Raw genomic sequence first — 26,596 nt, 5'->3', positions numbered from 1 at the left:
TAGTACCCTTCTTTTTTTTTTAACTTTCTTAAAAAGTATCGGTTTAGGCACCGGCACCGTTTTAAAAGTACCGCTTTAGCACCGGTATCGGAAAAAAACCAAACGATACCCAATCCTATTCATCTTTAAAGGTATTTACTGCCTTTACTGTTTCTATTTAACGTCATCATCTTGACTAATAGCCCTATGAAGCCCATCAGGATTTAAGATGAATTTCAGCTACATGTTGTGCAAGATTCAGCTTGTCACATTAAGTAGACAGTGATGGATGATGTTTTAAACTGGGGTGTTTTGACGTTGAAGATTGATGGTCTGACTCTGCATCTTATGGAGGGACGTAGTACAGTGTGTGTGTGTGTATATATATATATATATATATCTATATATATTTATTGTGGTCAAATTGTTTAGGAGCCTCCCGTTTGTTTTCACTGACACTTACGGACACCAGATGTGCATCAGCCATCATCTTATGTATGTCTTACTGTTGTATGACTGTGATGTTTGCACACTATCTACAGCAGAACTGCCCCAAATGCTTGCAATACTTCTGCTTCCAGAGTAGTTATTACTCTTTTTTGAGGATCTGTGTAATCAATAGGGCTGGGTATCGTTCATAAATTGTCAGTACCAGTACCAATACCAATACCAATAACGTGACTTCGATACTGGTTCCGAAACCAATTTTATAAAATGAAAAGAAAGTACAACATTATGGCACAAATCTTTTTTATTTTTCAGCTCCTACTACTACTACTACTACTACTACTGTGCGTAACGTAGAGTTTTTCCAGCGTGTCTCTACGATGTGTAACGTTAGACATTCAATCACAAACATTATTAGATTTTGGTAGAAGCATGCTAAATGCTTATTGGCTCACTGACGCTGATGAGATTTACTCAGGTATTGAAATTGGATATTGAATGATAATTTTTTGACGCTCGATACCTAAAAGTGCCTAAAAGGTATTGAATTCGGTACCCAGCCCTAGTAATAAATGCCTATTTGATACTTTCAAAGTAAAATTTGTGTAGTCAGAGTTTGGTCCGCTGACAAGCAGCTAATGCTATTTGGCCCTGTGGTCGCCATGTCCTTGTTTACGTGATGTAAATTTGGTCAATCCAGTCTGCAGTAGGGCTGTCAAAATTGCTCAAAAATGACGTTTGAATATTTCCTCTAAAAAAACACATAATATTCGAACTATTCGAACATCTGGTTGCACATGCGCATTTTGTCAATGACGCGCATTTTGTCAATGACGCGCATTACGTCAATAACAGGACAAATTAATACAAAGAGACATAACTACTTGTATAGGTAGTCTATGTAAGTTTAAACATATTTGACAACGTATTACCTACACAAAAACAAGTAAATCAAATGATGGCCAAGACCGCAGACTTCACGCTCGCTCGCTCACTCACTCGAGCACTTTCTCTTTCTCGCCCTCACGCTCTCTGCGCAATGTGCGACTGTGCGCATAACGGTTTCAAATGAATAACAATAAACACATTTTGAGTGCTGATCAAGAGTTTTGTGCAAGCAATTTAAGGTCGCGACTATTGTCACTAGACATGGCTTTTTAGATTTTGGGGGGTTAAAATCGCTTTCTCTGATGCGGTCGAGTTGGGCTCTGCACTTTCTGCCATCTTCCATGCAAGACAACCCTCAGGCGCTCTAGCGCGCCCACTCGCAAAGCAGACAGCCAGACAGCCTCTGTTACCGCAAGTGTTTTTTTCCACATTTTTTTTTTTAATTCGAATATTAATTTTCACCTTCGAAATTCTTTTTTTTAAAACTATTCGAATATATATTCGAATTTAGAATATTCGTTGACAGCCCTAGTCTGCAGTATGTGTGTGTGTGTATTTTGAGTGTGTAAGCGTATTTATGACTAATTAGGTATGTGGACTGTTAAAGCAGGTATTTCAGTGTGCTCTAAACCATTACTGAAGAGCACACGATACATCCGAGCTTAGTTTCCTCTCATTTCTTCGACAGAAAAGAATAGTTTGATTGTTGCTCAGTGACTTTCTATCTGGCAGTATTTTGTTCTCCAGTTCTGAGACCAAGCAATGAGAAAACTGTTGAATGAATATTGAACTCAGTTTCTGTATTCTTTGTGGGTGTTTTGCAGAAACTGGGCAGTAGCATGCAGTGCGAGGAAGGCACAGAATGGCTACTGGAGCTGCTGATGGAGGTGCAGTTGCAGCAGTACTTCCTGCGGATCCGGGATGACCTTAATGTCACACGGCTGTCACACTTCGACTACGTCAAGAACGAAGATCTGGAGAAGATCGGCATGGGTCGACCTGGTGAGAAACTGTGTGTGTGTGTGTGTGTGGGGGGGGGGGGGGTTGTTCTACTAAAGAGAGTTGGTTTGCACAGAATGTGTTTTTGAACATTTGGGTTTAGTCTACCCAAAGGCCACAACATCACATAAGACTGAACGCAATGCATGTGAGCAGGTACAGTGGTAGCTGTTTGATTAATTGTGTTTTTTTGTAATACTGTCCATGATTCAAGGCCTTAAGAGACCATCACCGTCTCTTTTTCTCTCTACACATTGCTTCCTATATTATTACTACTATTATCCTATAGTATTGCTTTTGTCTGCAGTATTGGCAGTGTGTCATTTGGCTCACCCTCAGCATAGCTGGAGCAAATCCACCATCACACCTGTAATATCATTTTAAAGTCCCAACTAGTAATTAGGCACAATAGGAAGGGAGACTTAAGTGCCAAGTCTTTTGTGTGTGGCGTGTGTGACAAAGGTGATGGCAGCAGTAATAATCTAAATCCAGTTACTGAGGCCCTCAGGGTCTCAGCTACCGAGCCGCTTAAGACTAATTACACCCACTTCTCCTGCTCATATATTCATCACATCATTTTACTCCACTCAGCTCACTGTTCTCTAAGCTCTCGACCTTTTCATCTTTCTTGTATTTGCTTTATCTCCAATCTCTTCTTACATACTGTATAATAGGGTTGTGCAAAAAAATCGATTCACATGCGAATCGCGATTCAAGCTCTACCTATTCAAAATCGATTCATAGAATTCCAAAAATGGATTCGTATTTTTAAACATTTTTTTTTAATTGTATGTCTACTGCAATCACATGGGAAAAGTAACTACATTTACATATTGTGAATCGTGTTTTTAATCGAGAATCATTTTTGAATCGAAAATCGATTTTGAATCGAATCTTGAGCCTGAAAATCAATATCGAATCGTGACATTTTCTGAATCGTGTACCCCTACTGTATAATGCACATGTGTCAAACCCGAGGACCGCGGGCCAAATCCGTCCCCTTGCACATTCTGATCCGGCCCACATATCAATTTAGGTTCACAATACATTTTGGTCCATCCTAGTTGTGTGCCAAACCACAGACATGGTAAACTGTTTTTCAACTTGCAATTACACGACACTCAGAGCAGAATTTGGCAAATTTGCTGACTTTGAGACTCAGAAATTCCCCCAGAACCAGAGAGTTTGCATATTCAGGCTGTGAAAGAGCTTGTTGTGAGTCAGCTGTGTGGTAGCCTACTTAGAAAATGTAATCATTGTTTTGCTCGATTTGCTAAATCCTAGGATGGCTTTGGAACTTTTTTGCTCACTTTTTCGGGGCTTTATGTGGACCAAACTGTAAGTGAGAAGACTATATGAGACATGCAATAATTGAGTCAAAGATATTTTACTTTTTCGATGAAATAAAAGCATGTCAGTAAACTATACATGTCTGGCCCTTGATGTGATTCTCTTTTTCCAGTGTGGCCCTTAGTGATATTGAGTTTGACACCCCTGGTATAATGTGTCCTATATGTGTCCTTCATCTTTTGCCCCCTCTCCCATCCACGTTGTGTTTTTCTTTAACTACTTTCATATCAAAGCTGGATGTTTTGTCTTGTCTTTGTGCTGCTCTGCTTTTCTTCCAATTATGAGAGACTACTTGAAATTCAATACATTATATCTTCTGTAACTCAAATATTAACTGGACATATATGTCTTCCTGATGCAAGAAGACCCATAGGAGAAGAAGCAGCTGCAATCTTCATCCTTTTGTGTTTACCGCTGACCATCACTGCATTTCTCTTTTTTCTTTTGATAAAGGGCAGAGACGACTGTGGGAGGCTGTGAAAAGGAGGAAAGCCATGTGCAAGCGCAAGTCCTGGATGAGCAAGGTGAGACACACACACACACACACACACACACACACACACACACACACACACACACACACACACACACAGGGCTCATTTATTATCGTACATGGTATGCTTGACATTATGTCCCATGGTGGCGTCTGTCTGTCTGTCTGTCTGTCTGTCTGTCTGTCATAGTGAACGATACATTAAACTTTACACATGAAATTATCACAATTCGCAACACCTTGCCGAATAATCTTTGTATCATCAGATTTTTTATGTTAAGAGAATAAGTTAATTAATTAACAAAGGCAAGTTTATTTGTATAGCACATTTCATTCACAAAGGCAATTCAACATGCTTAACTTAACATATACATTTCTTCTAAAAAGCAGCCTTTAGTGTGTATGTTAGTTTGATGCCAGTCTGCTGTTAAGGGGACTCAGTACTTCTGCTATGTTAAAGTAGGACATACAATTCTTATCATTTTTAGCAACAAAGGACTTTGCTAGTAGTGGTACAGTAGTAGAGTGTGAATGGCAAAGCTGTCCAAGTCCAAGTCACTTCTCAAGTCTTTGAGAACAGGCTTATGTTATGATAGACACAGGTTTAGTCAAAGCCCTGAAAATAATGTTAAGGTGTTGCGTGCGTGCGTGTGTGTGTGCATGCGTGCATGCGTGTGTGACAGACACTTCTGGCTTTACTGAACCCTTAGTCTGTAACAGGGCATACTGTATGTGTGTGAAGATCTATTGGGATTATGGAGGAGGTCTCAGTGATTTCTCGATTGGTTCTATGACTTCTTTTTAAAAGAAGAAACACATCTGGAATGCATATACATCTGTAGGGACATCCCACAAGAGAACAAGAACTTGATCCTTCACTTGAGGATGAGCACACACGCACACACACACACACACACACGCACGCACACACACACACACACACACACACACACAGTCACAAGAGTTGGTGACACACAGATTCAGAGCGTGCTGCATTCACAGAAATGTTGTCTCATTAAGCATAACATTTCTCCCTTAAAGAGACAGTACCACGTATAACTTGTATACTTATTCACTTTGTTTAAATAAAGGATTAAAGGTAAAAGATAGAAAAATTAGAAAGCTACCTCATACATAAGCTCATACAATATATGATACACCTACAAACGCACACATAAGGCTCGGAGGTATGAAATGTGTTAAGGATTACTGAGCCTGAGCCTGTGTGTGTTTGCTGTTCTCAGTGGAAGTCGTGGTGCCCAGAGGACGGTGCTTGCCTTCTATAATTACACCTGTCGGTTTCCGCCTCTGGCACCATCCTCAGCTAGAATAATCTGCTTCCTCAGCCCCCTGTGTGCGTGTGCGTGTGTTAGTGTGTTAGTGTGTGTGTGTCTGTGTGTGTGTGTGTGTGTGTGTGTGTGTGTGTGTGTGTGTGCCTGCGCTGCCATGCTCAGAATCTTTTGAATGTTGAGCCTCCTATTTGAAACCCACTTACCACACAGTGACCACAGAGATGTGGTGTTTTTAAAAAGGTCTGCAGCATTATGTCATGTCTGGTCCAGTGTGAATGTGAAACCGCACACTGCTTGCTACTGTTTATATCTGGCCAGTCAAATATGTTTGGCAGCGGGGATTCATTGACACCTCTTTTTCACTGACGATACCATTTCTGAGTACTGACCTTTATCAGCCAATCATGAGTTTGCATTGGTCCCATTCACTTTATTGGAATAAAAACGTTGACATTCATTTATTGCTCTACCTATGATATATGTCTACTGTATGTGATATGTTAATAATTGGTGTTGGATATTACTGTTAGAGAAATTATTCTTTTACCTGATATGCTATTTTATATGTAGCTTGATATCGTTTCCTCCGGAATCTGACAGCAGCACTTGTTTCTGTGCATTCCTATTTTTTCTATTCTTATTTAGGGCCTCTAAACAAAGCTTTCCCCTAATGGCTCTACACAGCACACACATTATACAGGTTCAAATTTAGGGGAATGAAAAGCTCGCACAAACACACACAAATATACACAAAGATGCATTCAGGTCACCTAATCTAAAAGTGCTTCTTAATGAGTACTTCCTAACAGCTAAGTCTTTCCTTGTGTGGCTTCAGTGCCTAAGCCAAGAGGCAGGAAATCTCTCTCTCTCTCACTCTCTCTCTCTCTCTCTCTCTCTCTCTCTCTCTCTCTCATAATGATAAGTGCTCGTGTATGTGTGTGTGTGTGTGTGTGTGTGTGTGTGTGTGTGTGTGCGCTTGTTTTGGTACATATGCATAGTTGCTTACTGAAAGTCTATTTGTTTTTGTTGAAAACCACCATATGTGTCGTGCTTACATAATATTCACATAAGAGCTTATGCTTGTAGTTGTGTAAATGATGATCCAGCAGCATTCACAGTATTGTTATCCGATTCTTTCATACGATTTTCGGTCGCCTACTACTTTTGCATACTTTCAGCTACAAAAAACTTTCAAAAAACCTTTTTTTTTTTTTTTTTTCCGCATTTATTTATTTTTACAACAGGGACAATGTACAATATACATTAACCTTAGACAGGAGAGATGCATTTTACCAGGTTGTAGCACTTGTGCTAATTTCCACCTGTAGTCCCTGGGCAGGCTGATTTTAGAATTTAATAACACATTTATCCCAAAACCAACATTAACATGATCATACCCTTCATTCATTCATCAACATTCATTTACAGATATGCTCCCACATACACATCAGTTACTATACATTATGTGAACATGTTTGTTTTAAAAGGAGCCATTTTTTGGCCTGATTTGAAAACATTTTATGTGTTACCAGCTCAGTTGGCAACTTATTCCACTGTCTGATAGCCACACTTGAGAAAGCTGAGCTGCCGAATGCTGTTTTACACTGAGGAATCCTACACTCGCCCCGAACAGTCGACCGAGTCGCTCGAGATGTAATTTCTGAGCTCAGTGAGATACATTTTTTAACTGGAGGTGCTGCAATACCATTTATTATCTTAAACAAAATACAAAATGTTCAGCTCTTTAAGGACAATTGTGCTTGTGTTCAACTTTTCTCAACCATTTACACTTTTTAAAATATCAAACTTTTTTCTTTTTACATTGAAAGTCAATGAAGCAATCTTTAAATCCTCTTCAGGCTTCTTTTTTTACTTCTAAATGCTACTACTCCCACATACTTTCACCTACAGATGCCATTCAAGCTTAAAGGGTAACTACTGTTTTTTTCAACCTAGACCCTTTTTTCCTATGTTTTTGTGTCTAAGTGACTGATAGGGACAACAATCTTTGACATTGGTCCAGTATTAAGTAAGATCGCTGCAGTTGGCAGCGGTGAAACAAGCTACGGTTATACTTTACGTGAAGGTATCTAGGTAGGTAAGAAATAAGAGTGACATGACACTGTCATGAACGTGTCATAAACATTATAAACAAGTCATAAACGTTTATGACATAACACTTCTTTTAGTGTCATTCGGTTTTTGTCATGAGAAGTTAGGGTTAGGGTTAGAGTTAGGGTTCATGTGTCATGACTGTGTCATGACTGTGTCATGACAGTGTCATGACAGTGTCATGTCACTCTTATGTAGCTACCTTCAAGTAAACTGTTACCCAAGCTACAATGTAAGTTAATAGGGCAATTTTATTTCAACCAAAACTAGAGTTGTGGTGGTTGGAAAAGTGGAAAGACGACCCAAAACGGCTTTTCATAGTTTTATTTTGTTTCTGTCGACTTTGAATGAAGAGTATTTTACGATGCTAAAGTTACTGTTTATTTACATGGAGTCTGGTGGGTTTAGCAAACAAGAAATTTTGCTGATGTTTATGTTTGAAAAAAGGATCTTACTCTTTAACAGAAAGGTCGACCACCTTAGAAATATTTTTCCATAATGTTGTCAGACACTTAGAATATTAATGACAGACTTTCTTTGACATACTATACTATCATATTTTTCGACATACTATACTATGACATGACATGTTATTTTATTACTTTTTTAATAATAATAATAACAATAATTTAAATAATATATATACTAAGATACATGTTGAATGATACAACACTTGTGGCTCGGATCGGTCAAATTGTCCATGAGCGAGACAATGAATAATACTATGATTTTTGAATATACTATACTATGACCTTTGTGACAGTTTATACAGATTTTTTTTTAAATACTATACCACTTGTGTAATGAAACGTATTATATGATGAATGTAAATAATATTACACTTGTGGCTTGGAGGTAGAGCAATAGCCTCATAAATACTAGGGTTGGTGGTTCAGTCCCAGGCTCATCCAAACACATGTCAAATTGTCCCTGAGAGAGATACTGGACGAGACTATAACTTTTCAACATACTATACTATGACCTTTTTCGACATACTATACCATGACTTTTTTCGACATACGATACTATGACTTTATAATGACCTTTTTTTTATATGAATGAAGGAATGAATGAATTAAACCTTTATTGCCCCAGAGGGGAATTTGTTTTGCACTCAAGGGAGCCACATTGAATATTAACCACAGACAACAGTAAATAACAATACCAGTAAAAAGCACACCAAACATCCAACAACATTGAAGACGTAGAGGATACAAAAAACAGAACATAAACAACAACAACAACAACAACAACGTAGCAATGGTGTTGACATGCAATCATCATTCCAATAGCTAAGATGAATCAATAAATAATTAAATAAATAATCAATAGTGCACATTATAAAATGTCTATGTGCCTGTGTCTGATCTGTTCAGTAACTGAATGCTCCTCGGCACAAATTATGTAATGGCACGTTTGGTTTTTGTTAAGGGCATTCGAAATCTACATCCAGAGGGGAGGGGGGAAAACTCTGAGCAAAGTGGGTGGGATCGATATACTATACTATGACTTTTTAATGTTTTTTATGAATAGTACATAGACATACTATATTATGACTTTTATACAATTTTTTTTTACATGCAATACTATGACTTTTTTCACTTTTTTTCAACATGGTATACTATGACTACTTTCGACATACTATACTATGACTATTTTCGACTCACTATACAGTACTTGTATCAATTTTTTTGACATACTATATTGTGACTTTTATCTCTTGTTTGACATACTATTCTTTGATTTCTTTCGATGTACTATACTATGACTTTTTATGACTTTTTTTCGAAATACTATACTATGACTTTTTTATGACCTTTTTCAACATACTTATAATATGACTGTTTTCAACACGCTTTATTCAGTGGCACAGTATCTCAGTGGTTATTATTGCTCCAACTGGCATCAACATAGGCACTGCCGACTCTGACGCTTGGTTTGATTACCAGTCTGGATTAGGCCTTTTTGTGTGGAGTTTGTATGTTCTTCCAGACTTTTTTTTGACATACTCTGACGTTTTTTGACATACAATACTATGACTTTTTTCGACATACTACACTATTACTTTTTTCGACACACTATACTATGACTTTTTTCAACACAATATACTGCGACTTTTTTGGGGGATTTTCTTATATATAGACTTTTTTCCGACATACTATACCATGATATTTTTTTTGAAATATATATGACATTTTTCAAAATACTACTACTACTGTCTTTTTCATGAATTTTTCGACAAACTAATGACTTTTATATGATTTTTTTTTTAAACCTTAAAATATTCCTCTTTTGTTTAATACATTGTTGGTATTATTCAACATTTCAATGAAATTCATACTAATGAAAAAAACATTCCCACTTTTCCAACTATTCTAACTACTTCACCTTCTTCGTATGCCAGCAATCAAGTTTAGCTTTAGCAATTTAGCTTTTCAACATTCACAGGCATTTTCTGCAAGAAATGTATTTTCTAGTTATACTATAGTTTTGAGTGTGTGTATGTGTTGAGGTTAGTGGGTCAATCCTATGTGTGGGTATGGAGAGTAAGGGGAGAGCAGATTAGGGTGAAAGTGGAAAAAAGATTTTTCCTCGAGGCAGAGATGGAAAAGAGTGGGAGATAGAGTTCATAATTGAAGAGTGTCTGGTGTCTTCCCTCCAGCTCCACCCACACTCTCTACCCCAGTGTCTCCTGAGTGTTAAGTGACCAGGCAGATAGCTCAATGACTAGTAACGGTGGAAGATAAAAAGCAAATGTGGCCCTTCATGAGAGACTTTTGAACCCTTCGGGTAGTTGTAGACACTACATAATAGGGTTCTAACTATTTTTATAAGCAGTTCAATTCCATTTTTATTATTACACTTGTGTACAATGAAGCAGGGTCTTGTCGCAACCAGCTTCATTTGTTCTTTTTGTTCTTCTGTAGGTGTTTAGTGGTAAGCGCCCAGACGGAGGAGACTTCCCCCAGCAGGGCCAGCCGGCCTCCTCCTTTCGTAAGCTGTCTCCCACACCTCCACTGGGCCTGGGGGAGGGAGTCCTGGCCACACAGCCCGATGGTGGTGCTCCTCTTGATGGGCAGCAGCAGGCTCTGACCTGCCTCATCCCAGAGAAGGATCTGACGCTGTTTGAGAAGCTGGGGGACGGCTCCTTTGGTGTAGTGAAAAGAGGAGAGTGGCTGACGCCCGCAGGAAAGGTGGTGAGGAGACCTGAGCCTTCAATGTATTTAGTTCTCTAAATAAGTATAAAAAACTCCTATATGTTGAAGATATTTGTCAAAGAGCTGGGGCATGGTCGCACAACTACAGTTCTTTTGCATAAAAAGTGCGGCTTGTTAGCATTTTGTGCTGATGTAAGAATAAATCAAAGCAGGTGCATGGAGTGTCTATGATGAGTTTGTGTGAATTTGATCATTTGATACTTCTGCCATAATAAGAGCAGTGCAGGTGAGGAAAAGGCTAAATAGTAAGAATACATTTTAAACTAAATCTCCTTGTTTCCAGCTGAACGTAGCTGTGAAGTGTCTGAAGACAGATGTGCTCAGCCAGCCCGACGCTCTGGAGGACTTCATCTGTGAGGTCAACGCCATGCACTCCCTGGACCACCAGAACCTCATTCGCCTCTACGGTGTGGTGCTCACACACCCAATGAAGATGGTAGTGGACACACAGAAACGCACACACACAGGGAGGAACATCCACAGACAGATAAACACAAACACGCATCAGTCAGCCTGTACTCTCACTTACTGTACACCCACACACAATCCTCTCAGGCACTCTCTCTCAGCCTGCTCATGACCTCACAGTCTGTTTAAATCAGGTCAAGCATCTTAAAGCCTTTGTCATGACCGGAGAAAGTGATGGAGGAAAAAAAGGGAGAGAACCAAGTGGATAGAGGACTTAAATAAGGGCTGACATTTCATGTTTTCATCCTGTTAAAACCTTTTTGATTCATATTGGCAAATAGTTTTTGGAAAATGTTGTGATTACCAATTGCCAACTTCTCTTTCTCGGCTTCAGTTTCTTCTGTTTTTGTCACATTACATTCTTCTATGTATTTCTTCATCCTAGTCTCACCTCCTCTCATCTCTTTCTCATCAACATCATCTATTCCTCTTTTTCTTTTGCTCCTATGTTCCTCTTTTCACCCACTGTCTTTCTCCTTCTCTCTCCGTGTTCTGAAGGTGACTGAGCTGGCTCCCCTGGGTTCTCTGCTGGAGCGTTTGCGATGTGTTCGTCCACAGGGCCCAGTGTTGATCCACACTCTGTGTCAGTATGCCGTACAGGTGGCCTGTGGCATGGCCTATCTGGAGCAGAGGAGGTTCATCCACAGGGACCTGGCAGCCAGGTAGGAGGCAGAGAACTTTTTAAAGGTGGTTTTAATAAGTTTCAGCAGCTATAAAAATGTCAAAAAGGGGGTGTATTCTTCACATTCTCTATAAAACCTATTTTTCTTTTAGGGATTTTTTTTTTTTTTTTTAACTGGTATGTTGAATTATTTATATTGCTTCTCCTTCTCCTCCACCCATAAATTTACAGGCCATTACAGAGTGACTTGGCCCACAAGTAAAAATGAGTCACTGGTTGGCTGACTGTACTGGGTGGTCTAAGTTCTTGGTCTTCTCCAAATTAGTCATTTAGTTTCAACTGTTGACACTACGTGCTTAAGAAAAATCTTAATGGCTGGTACAAATGAGTCATTTTCACAGTTAAAGCTGTAATCAAATAGTAATGACTACACAGGGCTGTTGCAGTATGCCAAACACTAAGAGGCTTTCTCAAGCTGTGGTTTTAAATACAGGACCATTTTGAGGTTAAGTTATAATCTACCACACAGTTAATTGTATTCGTAATCCATATGGTCCTGTGTTTTAGGACTGCGTTCAGAACAGAACACTACTCACACTATGCACCACATGCTGAGTACTGAGAACTGTAACTGTCTGGCACATGGACTATATTTTATATGATTGGATTACATTCTGAACGTTGCTCAGGATTGACCATTAAATAAATCTGTTTTGTTCATCTCCTAATAGGGTTGTATCCATTCACCAAAATCATAATGGGATTTAAATGTCATGCTTTAGGTTAAGTTCAGTTGATGATTCTTTCTCCTGCTACAGCTGCAGCCCAATTTCCCCAAATACTCCTTTGCGCTGCGATGTTGTAGGGTGTAGGCCATACAGTACTGAATGAGAGGCATGCATGAAAGAAAAACAGTTAAATATTTGACCCTCTCTCTTCAGGAACATCCTGCTGGCCTCAGCTCACAGAGTGAAGATCGGTGACTTTGGCCTGATGAGGGCACTGCCCAACAACCATGAGCACTATGTCATGCAGGAGCATAGAAAGGTCCCCTTTGCATGGTGAGTGGACTGAGAGAGCAACACAATAACCAAAGCTGTACTTGGATGCAATCCAGGGATGAGTATGAGTGGTTTTAGGGGTTAAAGTGGGAATCAAATTTATTTTATTGCAGAAAGTTTCCAAAGAGAAATCTGATCTGTCACAGTTGCATTCCAGCAATTCTGATACTTATTATAAAACAGTGCTTGTTTTTTTGGGTCTCTTTCCCAAATTCTGTGTTGGCCAAGCAGCTAGCTAGCAATCCATCTTTCTTTCTACTGTTTTCATTCATATACATGAAGTTTAAGTTTCTAAACACAGTGCAGCTTTTTATGCTTTTAAAGTTAGAGTAGCCACATTGAAAAACACGTTCTCTGCCCAAAGTGAGGATTACCTGTGGACATGTACACTTCGTACAAGTTTGTTGTCTGTCCTGCTGCAGGTGCGCCCCAGAGAGTCTGAAGACCAGAACGTTCTCCCATGCTACAGACACATGGATGTTTGGAGTCACTCTCTGGGAAATGTTCACACATGGCCAGGAGCCTTGGCTGGGCCTCAATGGGAGCCAGGTAAACACACACAGAATTTAATAAACATATACAGTATGAATACAAAAACATCTTGAAGCTAAAGTAACACAGACAGACCCAGAAAACTACTCACATGTATTCACATCCACACTGATATATTCTTCAATTGTCCTCTTTCAACCACCCTAGATTCTGCACAAGATTGATAAAGAAGGTGAACGCCTCCCTAAGCCCGAAGACTGTCCGCAGGATACCTATCATGTTGTGCTGCAGTGTTGGGCTCAGAAACCAGACGACAGACCCACCTTTGTCGCCCTGCGTGAGTTCCTGCTTGAGGTAGGAGAGCTGTCATTTCGGTAGTCAAAGGTGTCTATCCAGGGTGTTAAATATAAGAGGTTTTTTAGCCACTAAGCAAAAGACACTTGATGGTAATCTTGACACCTTCAGTGCAGAGAGACCAGTGTTTCCTCATCCTCGCATAAATGGACTTTTAGCTCCACCTAGTGGAGTTACTTCAAAGTAGAAACATGCCCTCAGCTGGAAGGATTGTGACAACCAGCTACAATATGGCCAACTCATAAATGTTTGCTGTGTTAAAATGAACTTTGGTGTTTCATGTGTGTTTTTCAGACCATGCCCACAGACATGTGTGCTCTGCAGGACTTTGATGAGCCTGACAAACTCCAGATCCAGCTCAATGATGTCATCACTATCATAGAGGGGAGGTGGGTGTCAAGTGTTTGAGACTTTGAACAAGAAGCCTCCCTCCAATTCTGTGACTTTGACCTAACAAACCTACCTGCCAACGTCATTACTGACAGAACTGAGAAAAAATAATAAAATGCATCTCTTTTCACCAAGTCCTAACAGCTAGAAGTCTTCTCCAGTTGCTGGGCTCATTAATGCTCAATAATAAAAATATATTAAATGTCTATTAGGCTTAATGCACTACATTGTAAATATTAAAATGTTAAATGTCCAGTATATATTTGTTTTGGTAATGCCCTGCAGATGACCCTCAGTATTTCTGTGTCTTCCAGGGCTGAGAACTACTGGTGGCGAGGTCAAAACAAGCGGACCCTTAAGGTCGGACCGTTCCCTAGAAACGTGGTGACATCAGTAGCGGGTTTATCAGCTCATGACATCAGCCGGCCGCTCAAGAACAGCTTCATTCACACAGGACACGGAGACACCAACCCTCATCGCTGCTGGGGCTTCCCTGACAGGATTGACGAGTAAGGACCAGCTTCTGTTTATTAACTTTTAGTGTCATCTGAAATTAGTACCACAATGTACCCAGAGAAGATATTGCATGGTCTAAATGGCTCTTCCTCACTTCTTAACAGGGTTTCCGCAAGGTTCCTAAAAGGTCTTAAAAAGTCTAACATTTCAAAATCAAAATTTTAGGCCTTAACATTTTTTTATTCGCTGAAGTATTGTGTTCTAGGTCTAAAATAATTTTAAACAGGTCTTAATTTTCTTAATATGTAACGCTACCTCATTCTGCTCATTTCTTTAAATTCTGTGGTGTTGTAGTTCTTTCTTTTGCTAATCCAAATATAATGTTGCTGTATTATGACTACAAATGAGACCAACATGTAACTTATATTGCAGCCAATCAGCTTTCGTGTTATTGGTGCGAGTCTCTTTCGGATTGTAGCACAATTTCTTCAGCTGCCAACTTCTTCTTCATCTATGGGGAAGTCCAAGTTTAGTGATACTTTGCTTGAAAAAAACTGAATTTAGGGCTTAATTGATGTTGTGATAAAGGTCTTAAATTTAATTTATAATGGTCTTAAAAAGTCTCAAATTTGACTTGGTGAAACCTGCAGAAACCCTGTATAAATATTAATCAGAATTATGCCCCATGTTGGAAGTTGGTGGTAAAATTCTAGTTTTTGCTGAGTTGTAATAATAAACTCTCACCAATAGATGGCACTAGCACAATATTTAAACAAGTCCAACTTATTGCAACATTGTAACATCAAGGTGAGGTAGATTCAGTATATTGACATTTACTGTAATTAAGTCTGTCCCTCTCTTGCCTCCAGTTTGTACCTCGGTAATCCCATGGATCCTCCTGATGTCCTTGCTGTAGACCACAGTGGTGCTCGGCCCACACAGCTTCTAGGACAAGCTAAAAGTGAGTAAAAGAGCTCAAAATAAAAACTTAGACCACAAATACCAAGGATAAACACACTCGTAAGACCATTCAGCATCCACCATATCTGGGTTCAAACTCTTTAGTTGGCACCACTGATCCAGACAGACTCATTTAGCATTTAGCTCGTGAGCTAAAAGTCAAAGCTGGAACAGCGCCTGTGTCACAACACTGAAGCGGCACTTTTCGGTGTTGTGTAATTGTTCGATCAGAAATGTCAATTACATATTCTGCTAGATGAAAAAACAACACTTGCATTTTCACAATTAATCAATCAATTTGGTAACTATGACTATACCTCATGTAAACAAACCTGAACATTTAAAACTATTAATAACTTATATTTGAATTGTTCCCTAGTGCTAATAACTTTATTAACATGCCTGTGAATCAATAAAATGATCAGATTCCACATTTAGAAGGTGTGGCTCCATTTGCATCACAGATTGTGGATTTAAATTTTAAGTCTTGCTTTGGAAAAATGGCCACCAATCAATTTTCTTTAACACTTGCTGGCAAAACTTTCAGATGCAACATTTGCTTCCTGCTTTTTTTCTAATCTTTCCATCTTTGCTGCTGTCTATTCTTTTCTCTGTTTCTCCTTTGCGGTGGCGGTATTTGCGTTTATTCTTCCAGAGGAGCCTCCTCCCCGCCCTCCTCAGCCAGCACTGTTAATCAAGAGTAAGTCTGGTTTCTCTCAGCAGCTCCTCACCCATTGCTCCTGCCCTCTCTGTTCCCTCCTAGCACCACTCCTCAAAGGTACATCCCATATTTTTTTGTTTCTCTCATTTGTCTGTCTTTGCAGTGATTCTGTCATCTACTTCTGTTTCCTTAGTTAACATGGTTGTTCACCATCTTTCCACCCCTGTCCTTGCTGTGCACAATAGGACTAACTTTGAACCTGGAACCTTTTTTGGAGTGGAGTGTGTCTTGTATTTTGTGGTGTGATGTGATCTTAAAGAGCATTGGCGTCATCACTCTAAATGTCTTTTAGTAAAGTAATGAACGTATTGTGCGTTTTTGTCTCCAGAACCTTGCTATGATTCAGTAAACGATGATGAGGATCTGACTTCGGCAGGACTAAAGAGATTATCACTTCGGAAAACGGGTTCCGTCAAAGGCTTAAAACTAAAACCCGCTGCATGGGTCTCTGCTTGCAAACAGGTGGGTGGCCGGACTTTAGGCTCAGGCCACAACCACAACAGTGAAGTGTCCCTCATTGACTTTGGGGAGGAGTTCCCTCCACCCACACCATCCCCCTCCCCTGTGGTTGAAATCCAGATTCCTTTACTGGCAAAGCTAGCTTTGGAAGCAGAGAACATCCTGGACCGGACTCCACCTCAGAGTCCGTCCAGATCGCTGCCCCGCCCCCTTCACCCTACGCCAGTAGTGGACTGGGATGCCCGGCCATTACCCCCACCCCCCGCCTATGACGATGTGGCCCAAGACGAAGACGATATGGAGGTACGGTAGGAGGGTGACACAGCACATTTCACAGTAAGCCAAAAGGTCTTGGAAATGGGGTGTTTATATCCTGTTCTGATATCACCTTGATCCACAGCAGAATGTATTAAAGTTGTAAATCTTCTTTCTCCACCAAGGTGAGCTCCATCAACAGCTCAGAGCAGCAGCATGAAAAGGAACAGAGTGATGTCCATAACCCAGATCAGGCTCTCTTCTCTGGACAGAAGGGGGAGAGTGAGGCTCTGGTCTCCAGGGGTCTAGACAGATCAGGCCTGGAGGACAACCTCTTTCTCCCCAGCAGGCAGAGTCAGGTTCTGTCCACCTCCTTCTCCCAGTCAGCAGAGATCTTCCAAGAACTCCAGCAAGAGTGCATGAGGAGACTAAATGTACCGACTGGAAGTGCCACACGGTCAAGCTCCCCGTCCCAGAGCTCAGCCACATGTTCCCAGAATCCACAGACCCACGAGGGGCACCAGCAGAGTGTCTTCTCCTCCAATGAGGACAGACCCCAGATCCCCCCACGTGTCCCCATACCCCCTCGCCCCATAAAGAGGGGCGACTACACATCTTCTCGCTGGTCAAGGGATCTCTCCCTGTCACCTACGCCAACTGACACCACAGAGGACGTTTCAGGCCCAAACCGGCCACCTCAGATCCCTCCCAGGGACCTTTTGTCACAGCCGGGCTCCAGGACTCCCAGCCCCATGGGCCTAGTTGTGGGCTCCCCCCAGCAGAGAGTCTACTCTGTCAGCCCCACCACCATGCAGGCTCCTCTTGCCTCCTGCCCCTCCACATACACCTTTGGCTCCTACCTCTCCACCTCTCCAGGTAAACTCATGCCTCCCACGCACAGCTTTGCCTCAGATCCTAAATATGCTGCACCCAAAGTGATCCAAGCACATGGGAAGGACGCCGCCAGCAAGGGCCCCTGTATCCTCCCCATCGTCCGTGATGGACGTAAAGTCAGTAACACACATTATTACCTACTGCCGGAGAGGCCCCCATACCTAGACCGCTATGACCGCTTCTTCAGGGAGGCAGAGGGCCTGCCTGCCAGCGGTGTGGAGGAAAGGCATGTGCGGCAAGTTAACACCGCCACTGTCAGACCCATGGTGGTCAGCAGCCAGACTCTCCAGGGACAGGCCCAGGGACAGGGGCTTGTCCAGCCAGGCGAGCCGAAGGCTAATTTCTCCTCCAACAATAACAGCAGTCTGGGTGCACCACGGTCAGGGATGAAGACATCAGTTAGTCTCCCTCGCGTCTGTTCAGACGGGCTGACAGCAGCGGTGGTGGTCACTGGTTCCGGCATCAGGACAGACGGAGGAGGGAACTCAGCTGACAGGATCAAAATGGTAAGCTCGGATATATTTGGATTGCCTTTTGCAACTTCTCATTTGAAATAAATGTATAATTTTATGATTTATATCGTGCTGAAATTGCTTCAGTAATGAAAGTACTAAGCTTGCTTACTTTATCTCTAATGATGGATAGTTTAGATGCAATATGTAATTTACCTTATGCCCTCCTTAATGCTACTTTGATTGTTGTGTAAATTTGATAAAAAGTACCGTTCTTAAGATAACCATCGGTTCTTAGGTTTAAGGTGGATTTGCATAAACATAATCAGTAGGACATGATTCGGTTTGTAAAGAGATGGACTGTTCAAAAAGTCTCATAAAATCCAGTGATGCTTAAATCTCTGCACTTGGTTTATTATCATATAAGCTTAAATTAAACAAAAGAGCTTGAATAAGTGCCAAAAACTAAAAAAAAAAAAAAAAAAAAGGGTTAGGGTTATATATATATATATTTATTTAGAAAGGACCCAGCTGTGTGTGCAGGTGCTCCTGAATAAATGTTGAAGGTTGTACTAAGGCCCATGAAATGATGAGGAAGTGAGGAATCAGAGCCAGGCGAATATGAGTGTTGTTGGATGTTGCAGATACTCACACTGTTGATGTGTGATTCAGGTGCAGGAGGCAGTTCACGGTGTCACAATAGAGGAGTGCCAAGCCGCCCTCCAGAACCACAACTGGAATGTCCAGAAAGCTGTGCATTATCTAAAGGTGAGAGCATTTATTAGTCCGATATGAAAAAACTTAATGCACTGCAGCCAGTTACTGAAACCTATGTATCGAGACAGCTAGCTTGACTATCTGTATAACAACTTTTGAACCTACATGTTCCACCAAAACTTCCTTCCCGAGGCTATTTTGCAGCGGCACCGTGGCTCTGCCCGGGGCGTAGCGCTGCCCAAGACGATTGTGATTGGTGTGACAGAAATGCCAATAAACCAGAGCATGTTTTTCTCCCATCCCGGAATGCTGTGTGGACTAGGCAGACCCTCCTCCGCAGCGCTGTGCAGGAAGGTCTGGCAATGCGAGAGTACATAATCTGAGACCTTATTTTTTATATTATACAGCCCTGCTGTCACACAGGAAAGGCACCTGAGTTGGCAAAACAAAACTTTATAGAAAGTAAGGGCCTCAAACATGTCATAGTTCTAGTCCATCAAACTAAAGACCCTGTGAAGTGGACGTTTATTTTGCAGCAATGCAATTACTAAAAGAAAAGCAGAGTCCTCAGTGCTTCAGACGAGTCCTCAGAAATCCAGATCACTGCATCTCAGGTCAGGCCTCAAGTCCTTTTTTTGTATTAACATTTTTTTTTATACAGGATATAACTGCAAACAGGTCATTCAAGGTTGCTGAATGTCATTTTTTACTTTATTGGTTCACATCAGGATATGATAAGGACAACTTCAGGACTAAACCTTCAGAGAATATCAGCACATTGCGGCTGTAATAAATACAAATGGACTCACTGATGTGTCTACAGCAGTATTCAGCCCCCTCTTAGCTGCCGGTGTTTGGGGCCACTATGGCCGGATGGAAGATGTGTTTAGATTGCAGTGAGCACAAGGGAACACTTGAGTGCTCCTTATTAGTTTAAAAGATACAGAACTGTATTTGAAAAAGATACTTAGCTTGTTTTAAGACTGAAACATTTTTACGATGCGCTTACTGGTGCTGCAATCCCTGTCTAGAGCTGTAACAATTCCAAATTTTACCGTACAATTAATTGTCTTAGAAATAATAGCAATTAACAGTATAATTGTCTCTTTCAGTCAAATTTAAAAAAAATAGTTATTTATTGATGTATTACTTTTCAAACAAATAAAGTTTTGAATGAATCCCAGGATGCATCTTTTGGTTATATCACTGTCATGTGACCCAGATAATGTAAAGGTACACAGCCTATGAAGTAAACCACACCTCTTCATTATCATAAAACACTGTATTTTTTGCTTAAATTAACATAAAATTGACAGTTACCATCAAGAGTCAGTTAGCTAATGTTAGCAATTAATTGCTGTTAAAAAAAGGCGATTACATAAAAAGAATTGCGATTAGACAATTATGTAATGATTGTTACAGGCCTATCCCTGCCACATGAAGGAGTAAAAAAGATCAATTATGCAAATCTTTACTATAACCAGTGTGTCCCATACATTGATTTATTTGTGGCGGGCTGCCACAAACTCAACAGTGACCGCCACATTGTTACAGTGGACCTCTGACCAGCACAACATCAGATAAGTTAACTTTAACCAGCCCGGTTCTATGTGAAAAACAACGGCAGAGGGGAACAGACTTCTCTTAACATACTTGCTGTTTGGGAGTTCCAGGTGAACTCATGGAAGACATTAGTGTATGCCAGCTGTGTGAGAGAAACACATCACAATGAATTGATAACTATGTTCTCAGCAATATTTTTCCCCGGGTCAAATGTTTAATGTATGTTTCCCTGGGTCAATATGTCGAAATCACCCACCTATAGCTTATAGCCTCCTGATTTGGTACTCCTTTAAAAACAGACAGTTTTCTTGACTTTAGATGTTGATAACTCCAGAGTGGCAAAATGGATTTTTACAATTCGATTGCATTTGAAATGTCCACCTCCCTTCGTTCTTTTGCAATTTCAACTGCAAAGACAGCCCTTACCAATCTCTCACAATATTAGTTTATACAGATAGACACACATGCTCCAAAGTCAACACAAGGCTAGACCAACAGAAATTTGAGAGGGCGTAGCTGTGGAATGGGACAACGTAATTTCATGAGGCTCAACTTCCCGTAATTGTGGGAATCTCCTCTTACAAACCATAATTTGAAACTCTATGTAGGTCCTTGTGTACATAGTAGGGACCGACCGATACCGATTATTAGCAGTTAATAAAACCGATAACCGATATTTGGAACCGATATGCATTTATAGTGAAAATGAAAATCTTTAAGTCAAAATTAAGATTTTGGAATGCTACAAACTCTAACACCAAACTGTTGAATGCTTTAAGCAATTATGTAATAAATGAGAAACTTTCAACATAATACACAGTATTCAGATAGTGTTGTGGGCGGGACATTAAGTCAGACTCAGTGGTGAGTGAAACCGAAGCAGAAGGACATACACAGAGCTCTAGTGGAGCCAAAGTAGCACACTTTTTAATTAATTAACTTTATCGGTTAACTAAAACACTGATACAGATAATCTGCAAACTGCCACAAAAAACGGGCTGATAATCGGTCTATTCTTAGTACATAGGACCCTAGGACAACAGGGATGAACCTCTTTATTGTCCCATCTCATGCTTTCCATCTCTCCCTACCCCTGGCTTATTTAAACAATTGTTTTTATTTGTTTGTTATCCATCTCTCTGCAGGTGGAGCAGTTGTTCTGTTTGGGTCTGAGGAGCAGGTCAGAGTGTCTAAAGCTGCTGGAGATGTATGACTGGAACCTGGAGGTGGCCAGCACTCAGATGTTAGATAACTATGGATCCACAACAAGACAGAGGTACTGTATTTCAGTAGCTTTGTTTGGGTCATGACTTCCCACATCCCAACCTTTTAAGAGGCTGTACTCTTATGTTACTGGCCAGCAATGACTATCCATCCACAAACTTATTTAACACTTTAGCGTTGTCACTTCATATAGCACCCAGAGCCTCTAATCTACAATTGAAACTTGGTCCAGACATTTAATTTTGCATCTGTGGCTTTTTGTCTGTCATTGTGACAGTAGTCTTGCATTGCCAGACCTTCCTTCACAGCGCTGCGGATGAGGGTCTGGCTAGTCCACACAGCATTCCGGGATGGGAGAATAACATGCTCTGGTTTATTGGCATTTCTTTAAACCAATCACAATTGTCATGGGCGGTGCTAAGCGCCGAGCCGAGCAACGGAGCCGCTGCAAAATAGCCTCAGGAAGGAACTTGTTTTGGTGGAACGTGTACGATCAAAGGTTGTTTTAGTCGTGCAACAGAAAACTCAGATTGGACAGATAGTCTAGCTAGCTGTCTGGATTTACCCTGCAGAGATCTGAGGAGCAGTTAACTATAGTCCTCATAAATCCACTGGAGTTTAAAATTACAACACAAAGAAAGCGGAAGGTAACGGACATCCGGCCGGAAAGAGTGACACCCAGTGGAATTTCCGGCGGCAACGGAGCAATCCCGGAAGTTGAACGTCGTGGATATAGACTATTGTGACAGACATTTCAGGGAATTGAATTCAGTCAATAATGACCTCGGTCCACATGATGGCATGAGGTCAACTTTGTCAAATCTGTCTTTGGTCTATGACATCAGGGACCATGTTGGAAATAAGTGTTTACACTTTACATGTTATCCCTTGGATTCTTTTTTTTCTTTTATAGCCATCAATAAAATCAATCAATCATGGAAAACATATGATTAAAATCTGCTTCCTAGCTGGGCTTAACTGCAGGAGATTTCCCCTCCAAATATGAATGACTGCAAGTTGACTAAAGAAGTTAACAGCAGAGAGACAGGCAGCAGTATGATGCAATGATGGTGTGCTTGGTAAGGAGGCTAAGAATCATATTTGCCTGCTAGACTGAGAAAGGTTTCTACTTTGTTTAGCTTTTCAATAAAAAAATATATTGTGAAAACGGTTTAATTTGTGAACAATTTAATGTGTATCTCACATTCAAAGCCCCAAAAGTGGAGGCCTCTCTTGCAAGACAATGTAAATATCATTCAAGTTAATTTAGGAGGATTTAGCATTTCATCTTATGATTTTTCCAATCTAATCTAAAGCTTCTTTATATTTGCAGACGGTGACAGGAATCTCAAGCTGCTGAGCTCTGATTGGACCTTCATCCTCAGTAAAACATCATCAGAGGAGGTGAATCTGCTCCTGACCCTTCTTATTTATCCAATCAGAAGACTGTTTTCTGACTATAGACGAATCAAGCACATTTTCACTGAACTAGCACAAAATACCAAACTTTATCATGGCTCTTTTCATACTTGACACGGACAAAGGAATTACACCTGGGTGGTAAAAATTTGGGTTATTTGGACTTTGGTCTGAACGAGATGTGATTGTTGCACTTATTAAGAAATGGTAGACTGCCCTCTCCCACCTTTTCCAAGTTGTTGGACACAAAAATGGCACTGTACTTTGTGAGTTCAATTTCATGTGGTGAACCTGAAATGTCACAGATCCTGGGTGCTACCACACTGTGTCAGATACACTTACTGGTATCCTCACTGCCGCAATTACACTGTTGACCAACTGCTGAGAGATACTTTAGCCATCTTTTCTTTTGTTAATGTCATTAAAAAGCCAGTTTGAAAGTGACACCATACATCGCCATGAGGTAACTGTATTTTGTCAGAATATTGCCAAGAACTATTACTGTTTGACTGAAAGCTGGTATCTCATTTAGTGAACAGTGTCAGAATTTAACCAAAATACTGTATAGTGTATACAGATTTGACCTCTACCACGTAAAAGCTCAACAAAAACAAAATTAATACTTATTTGGCTGTCCGGGCCAGGAAATAATATAGCCCGTTTACAGTTGTAAAGAGGGGATATGATTATGAAAATTGTTTGCTGCTGAAAGACTGTGGAGTCAAGGAAAAATGTGCAGAAGACACTGCTGAAAAATAAACATTTAGACCTCTCTACAATAAAAAGAAAAGCTCTTATCCTCAATCGTTTGTATAATACATTTAGTATTGACGCAGTGCTGCACAAGAGACAAAGGTGAAAACAGCCCAGTGTTGACCTGAATCTGAAGAATTAATGGAAAAAGAAGATCAGGGAAGCAGTTTGTCCAAGATTCACTTCTTTTAAAGACCCACAAAACTGTCTAATATATATTTGAAGGGTATAACAAATATATCCTTTATAAAGAGACATTTATGTGTTTGTTAACAAAATATTGGCAGATTATTTTAATATATTTTGAACACGATGCTCAGAAACAAGAGAAGACTTATGTCTATTACTGGGCAGGCCATTTTATAAATTACTTAAATGTGTCTCTCCTTGAGTTGAAAACTGATCTTAGACTTGTCACATTTGGCTTAAGATCAAAAGGCCACGCAGTCAGTGGAAACTTCCCACACTCCAGATTTCCTTATTCCTTTCCTCTAAGCACTTTGCCCAAACATAACTCCTGAGCATCAGCTGAAAACTCCTGCCAGCTGGGTATTTTCTGCAGACTATGTTGACAGCTAATAACAGCACTACAGTGAAATGTACCCCAAGGCACAGATCCTGTCCCATAATCATCACTTAAAACCACAACTGTGATATTTTGGTTTGGGGGCAATAATTTAAAACTGGGAGGACGTGTCAACTCTGTGTGAACAGTAGAGCCCTCTGCAATGAATATAGAAGACTTTTGGGCCTGTCTGGCTTCTTTTCTCCCGTTTTATTCCAGATGCACTTAGTATGTGAGGACTCAACTAAAAGTAAGGGAAATAAAAGGCATTCCACATTCTTTGACTTGATTTGATTTGGTCAACCAAATGTCGAAAAACAATAGTTTACAGAAAATGTATGGTCAACACACATGATCCTTCGGTGCTATAGAAAAAAACTGAGTACTTATCTATTTACATATTCCCCATATGTCCACAAAAACGTATGTGACAGGTCTCTGGGCACAATCTGTTTGGGCATACATTTCAAATGGCCTCTCAACAAAAACTAATATGGAACCACAACAAGCCTGCTACCTGCCTGTGAAAATGACATACATGACTGATTTTGGATGATAATCTCCAGTAAAAGCTTTCCTCCGTGTGCAATAAGGCTGCTGTAGAACCTGTAACCTCCCAGTCTGTCCATCCATCAGTGCCATTCAGTTGTGTAAAAAGAGCTTTTTATCTCTGCCGTTATGTATACTAGTAAATGAATGCACAGGAAACACCGTTTTCAGTAACAAGTTTTTGGTGACTCAGTTTTCCTCCCCAGAGAAGAATGAAGTTGTCCTTAAACACTGATTCAGAGTCAGTTTTGCCAGTTCTTCCCTCTGTGTTGTGGTAAAGCTAATTGCTAACCAGTGCATAAGAACAGCTTAATGTGATGGCTGCCTCCACAGTCTGTCCATGTGTTGTTTTGTCTTCATACCAAGCTGCTGTAGTTTTATTGAAGGACTGAAGTGAACCTCGTGGTGTTATGATCAACCCAAAGCAACATGCTCCTGTTGTGGTGTTGAGACTCTGATGTTAGAAAACTCTGTTCAGTTCAGTTTAGTCTTTGTTTGCCAGATCAGTTTCTTCAGAAAACTGTCTGCTATTTTAAGTCATTCATATTGTTTTTGCTGTTTATTCCTTCAATCCAACTTGTCATTTCTTCCTCATTTGTATGTATTTGCTTCCCAGAATGTTTTATTTTAAATGCCTACTGTACAGTTGGATTTCATTGTTTCTCTCCTCCTGGGTTGGTGGAAATGCTCAAGAGAAGTTCATGCTGCCGAATTTAAAAATGTATTTTTTATTAAATAATTATTTTTTACCTCTTTTCTTCTGTTTATTAATCTTTTTTCTGTCACCTTTGTTATGTTCCAAGATGCTCAAATGCATAACAGCTAATTATTAAGATGAGACAAATACTGCATTCATCAGCCTTAAAGGATTTTAAAATGGACACTGAAGTGTTTCGGTCCATTAAGAATTAACAAGAACCACAGCAAGCCTCTAGAACTGAAATCTGTGTTTTTATTTGTCATCAAATGTATAATGCTTAATGTGCTAAAACAATCAATTAATAGACAACCATCTTGATAAGAGATTAATTTGTTAATTGATTTGATTCATCAAGCTAAGAGTCTATAGCCATGCTAGTGGAGCTTAAGATTAGCATCACGTTGAGTTACAGTAAAAGCTAATGCAATGACAATATTAACATGCTGATGTGTTAGCATGCTAATCTTTGCTAATCAGAACTAAACACAACAAACAGCTGAGGCCGATGGGAATGTCATTAGTTTGGCAGGAAAGTATTGGACAAGTTAAAATGTTGACGTGATGATGGTGCTAGATGAAAAGTTAAGGCATCAGTGACTACAATTGTTCTTGTGAAGAAAATCAATGCCTGTACCAAAATGACAAGTCAGTGGGATTTGTTGGAAGCAGGAACATCTGGACCAATTTTTTTTTGACAATCCATAAAGTAGATACTATATACAAACTTTCACTGGATAAGTGAAA

The 26,596-nt window shown here is 40.2% G+C and overlaps 1 protein-coding gene across 10 annotated transcripts in view; it reads left to right on the top strand.

Annotated features, from left to right (window-relative positions):
* Positions 1-25,901, top strand: part of tnk2b (tyrosine kinase, non-receptor, 2b) — a 65,530-nt gene extending 39,629 nt beyond the window's left edge. For 6 of the 10 annotated variants that reach the window (XM_031293147.2, XM_031293140.2, XM_031293134.2 and 3 more), the window contains 17 exons: positions 2,139-2,316; positions 4,117-4,187; positions 10,488-10,757; positions 11,062-11,214; positions 11,745-11,908; positions 12,810-12,929; positions 13,352-13,478; positions 13,629-13,775; positions 14,070-14,164; positions 14,480-14,674; positions 15,491-15,582; positions 16,237-16,359; positions 16,631-17,064; positions 17,202-18,416; positions 19,035-19,130; positions 21,788-21,918; positions 23,200-25,901. In XM_031293147.2, the coding sequence (XP_031149007.1) occupies positions 2,154-2,316; positions 4,117-4,187; positions 10,488-10,757; positions 11,062-11,214; positions 11,745-11,908; positions 12,810-12,929; positions 13,352-13,478; positions 13,629-13,775; positions 14,070-14,164; positions 14,480-14,674; positions 15,491-15,582; positions 16,237-16,359; positions 16,631-17,064; positions 17,202-18,416; positions 19,035-19,130; positions 21,788-21,918; positions 23,200-23,206 (3,603 nt within the window). In that variant the 5' untranslated portion in view covers positions 2,139-2,153 and the 3' untranslated portion in view covers positions 23,207-25,901. Of the gene's footprint in view, positions 1-2,138; positions 2,317-4,116; positions 4,188-10,487; positions 10,758-11,061; positions 11,215-11,744; positions 11,909-12,809; positions 12,930-13,351; positions 13,479-13,628; positions 13,776-14,069; positions 14,165-14,479; positions 14,675-15,490; positions 15,583-16,236; positions 16,360-16,630; positions 17,065-17,201; positions 18,417-19,034; positions 19,131-21,787; positions 21,919-23,199 lie in introns of those variants that run through there. The other 4 variants (XM_031293162.2, XM_031293169.2, XM_031293128.2 and 1 more) reach the window with 3 other exon arrangements.
* The last annotated feature ends 695 nt before the right edge of the window (positions 25,902-26,596 follow it).

This window comes from Sander lucioperca, chromosome 9, assembly GCF_008315115.2.
Source record: "Sander lucioperca isolate FBNREF2018 chromosome 9, SLUC_FBN_1.2, whole genome shotgun sequence".
NCBI classification, from domain to species: domain Eukaryota; kingdom Metazoa; phylum Chordata; class Actinopteri; order Perciformes; family Percidae; genus Sander; species Sander lucioperca.
The sequence above is the reverse complement of the archived record's forward strand: the minus strand, read 5'-3'. Positions and strand labels throughout refer to the sequence as shown.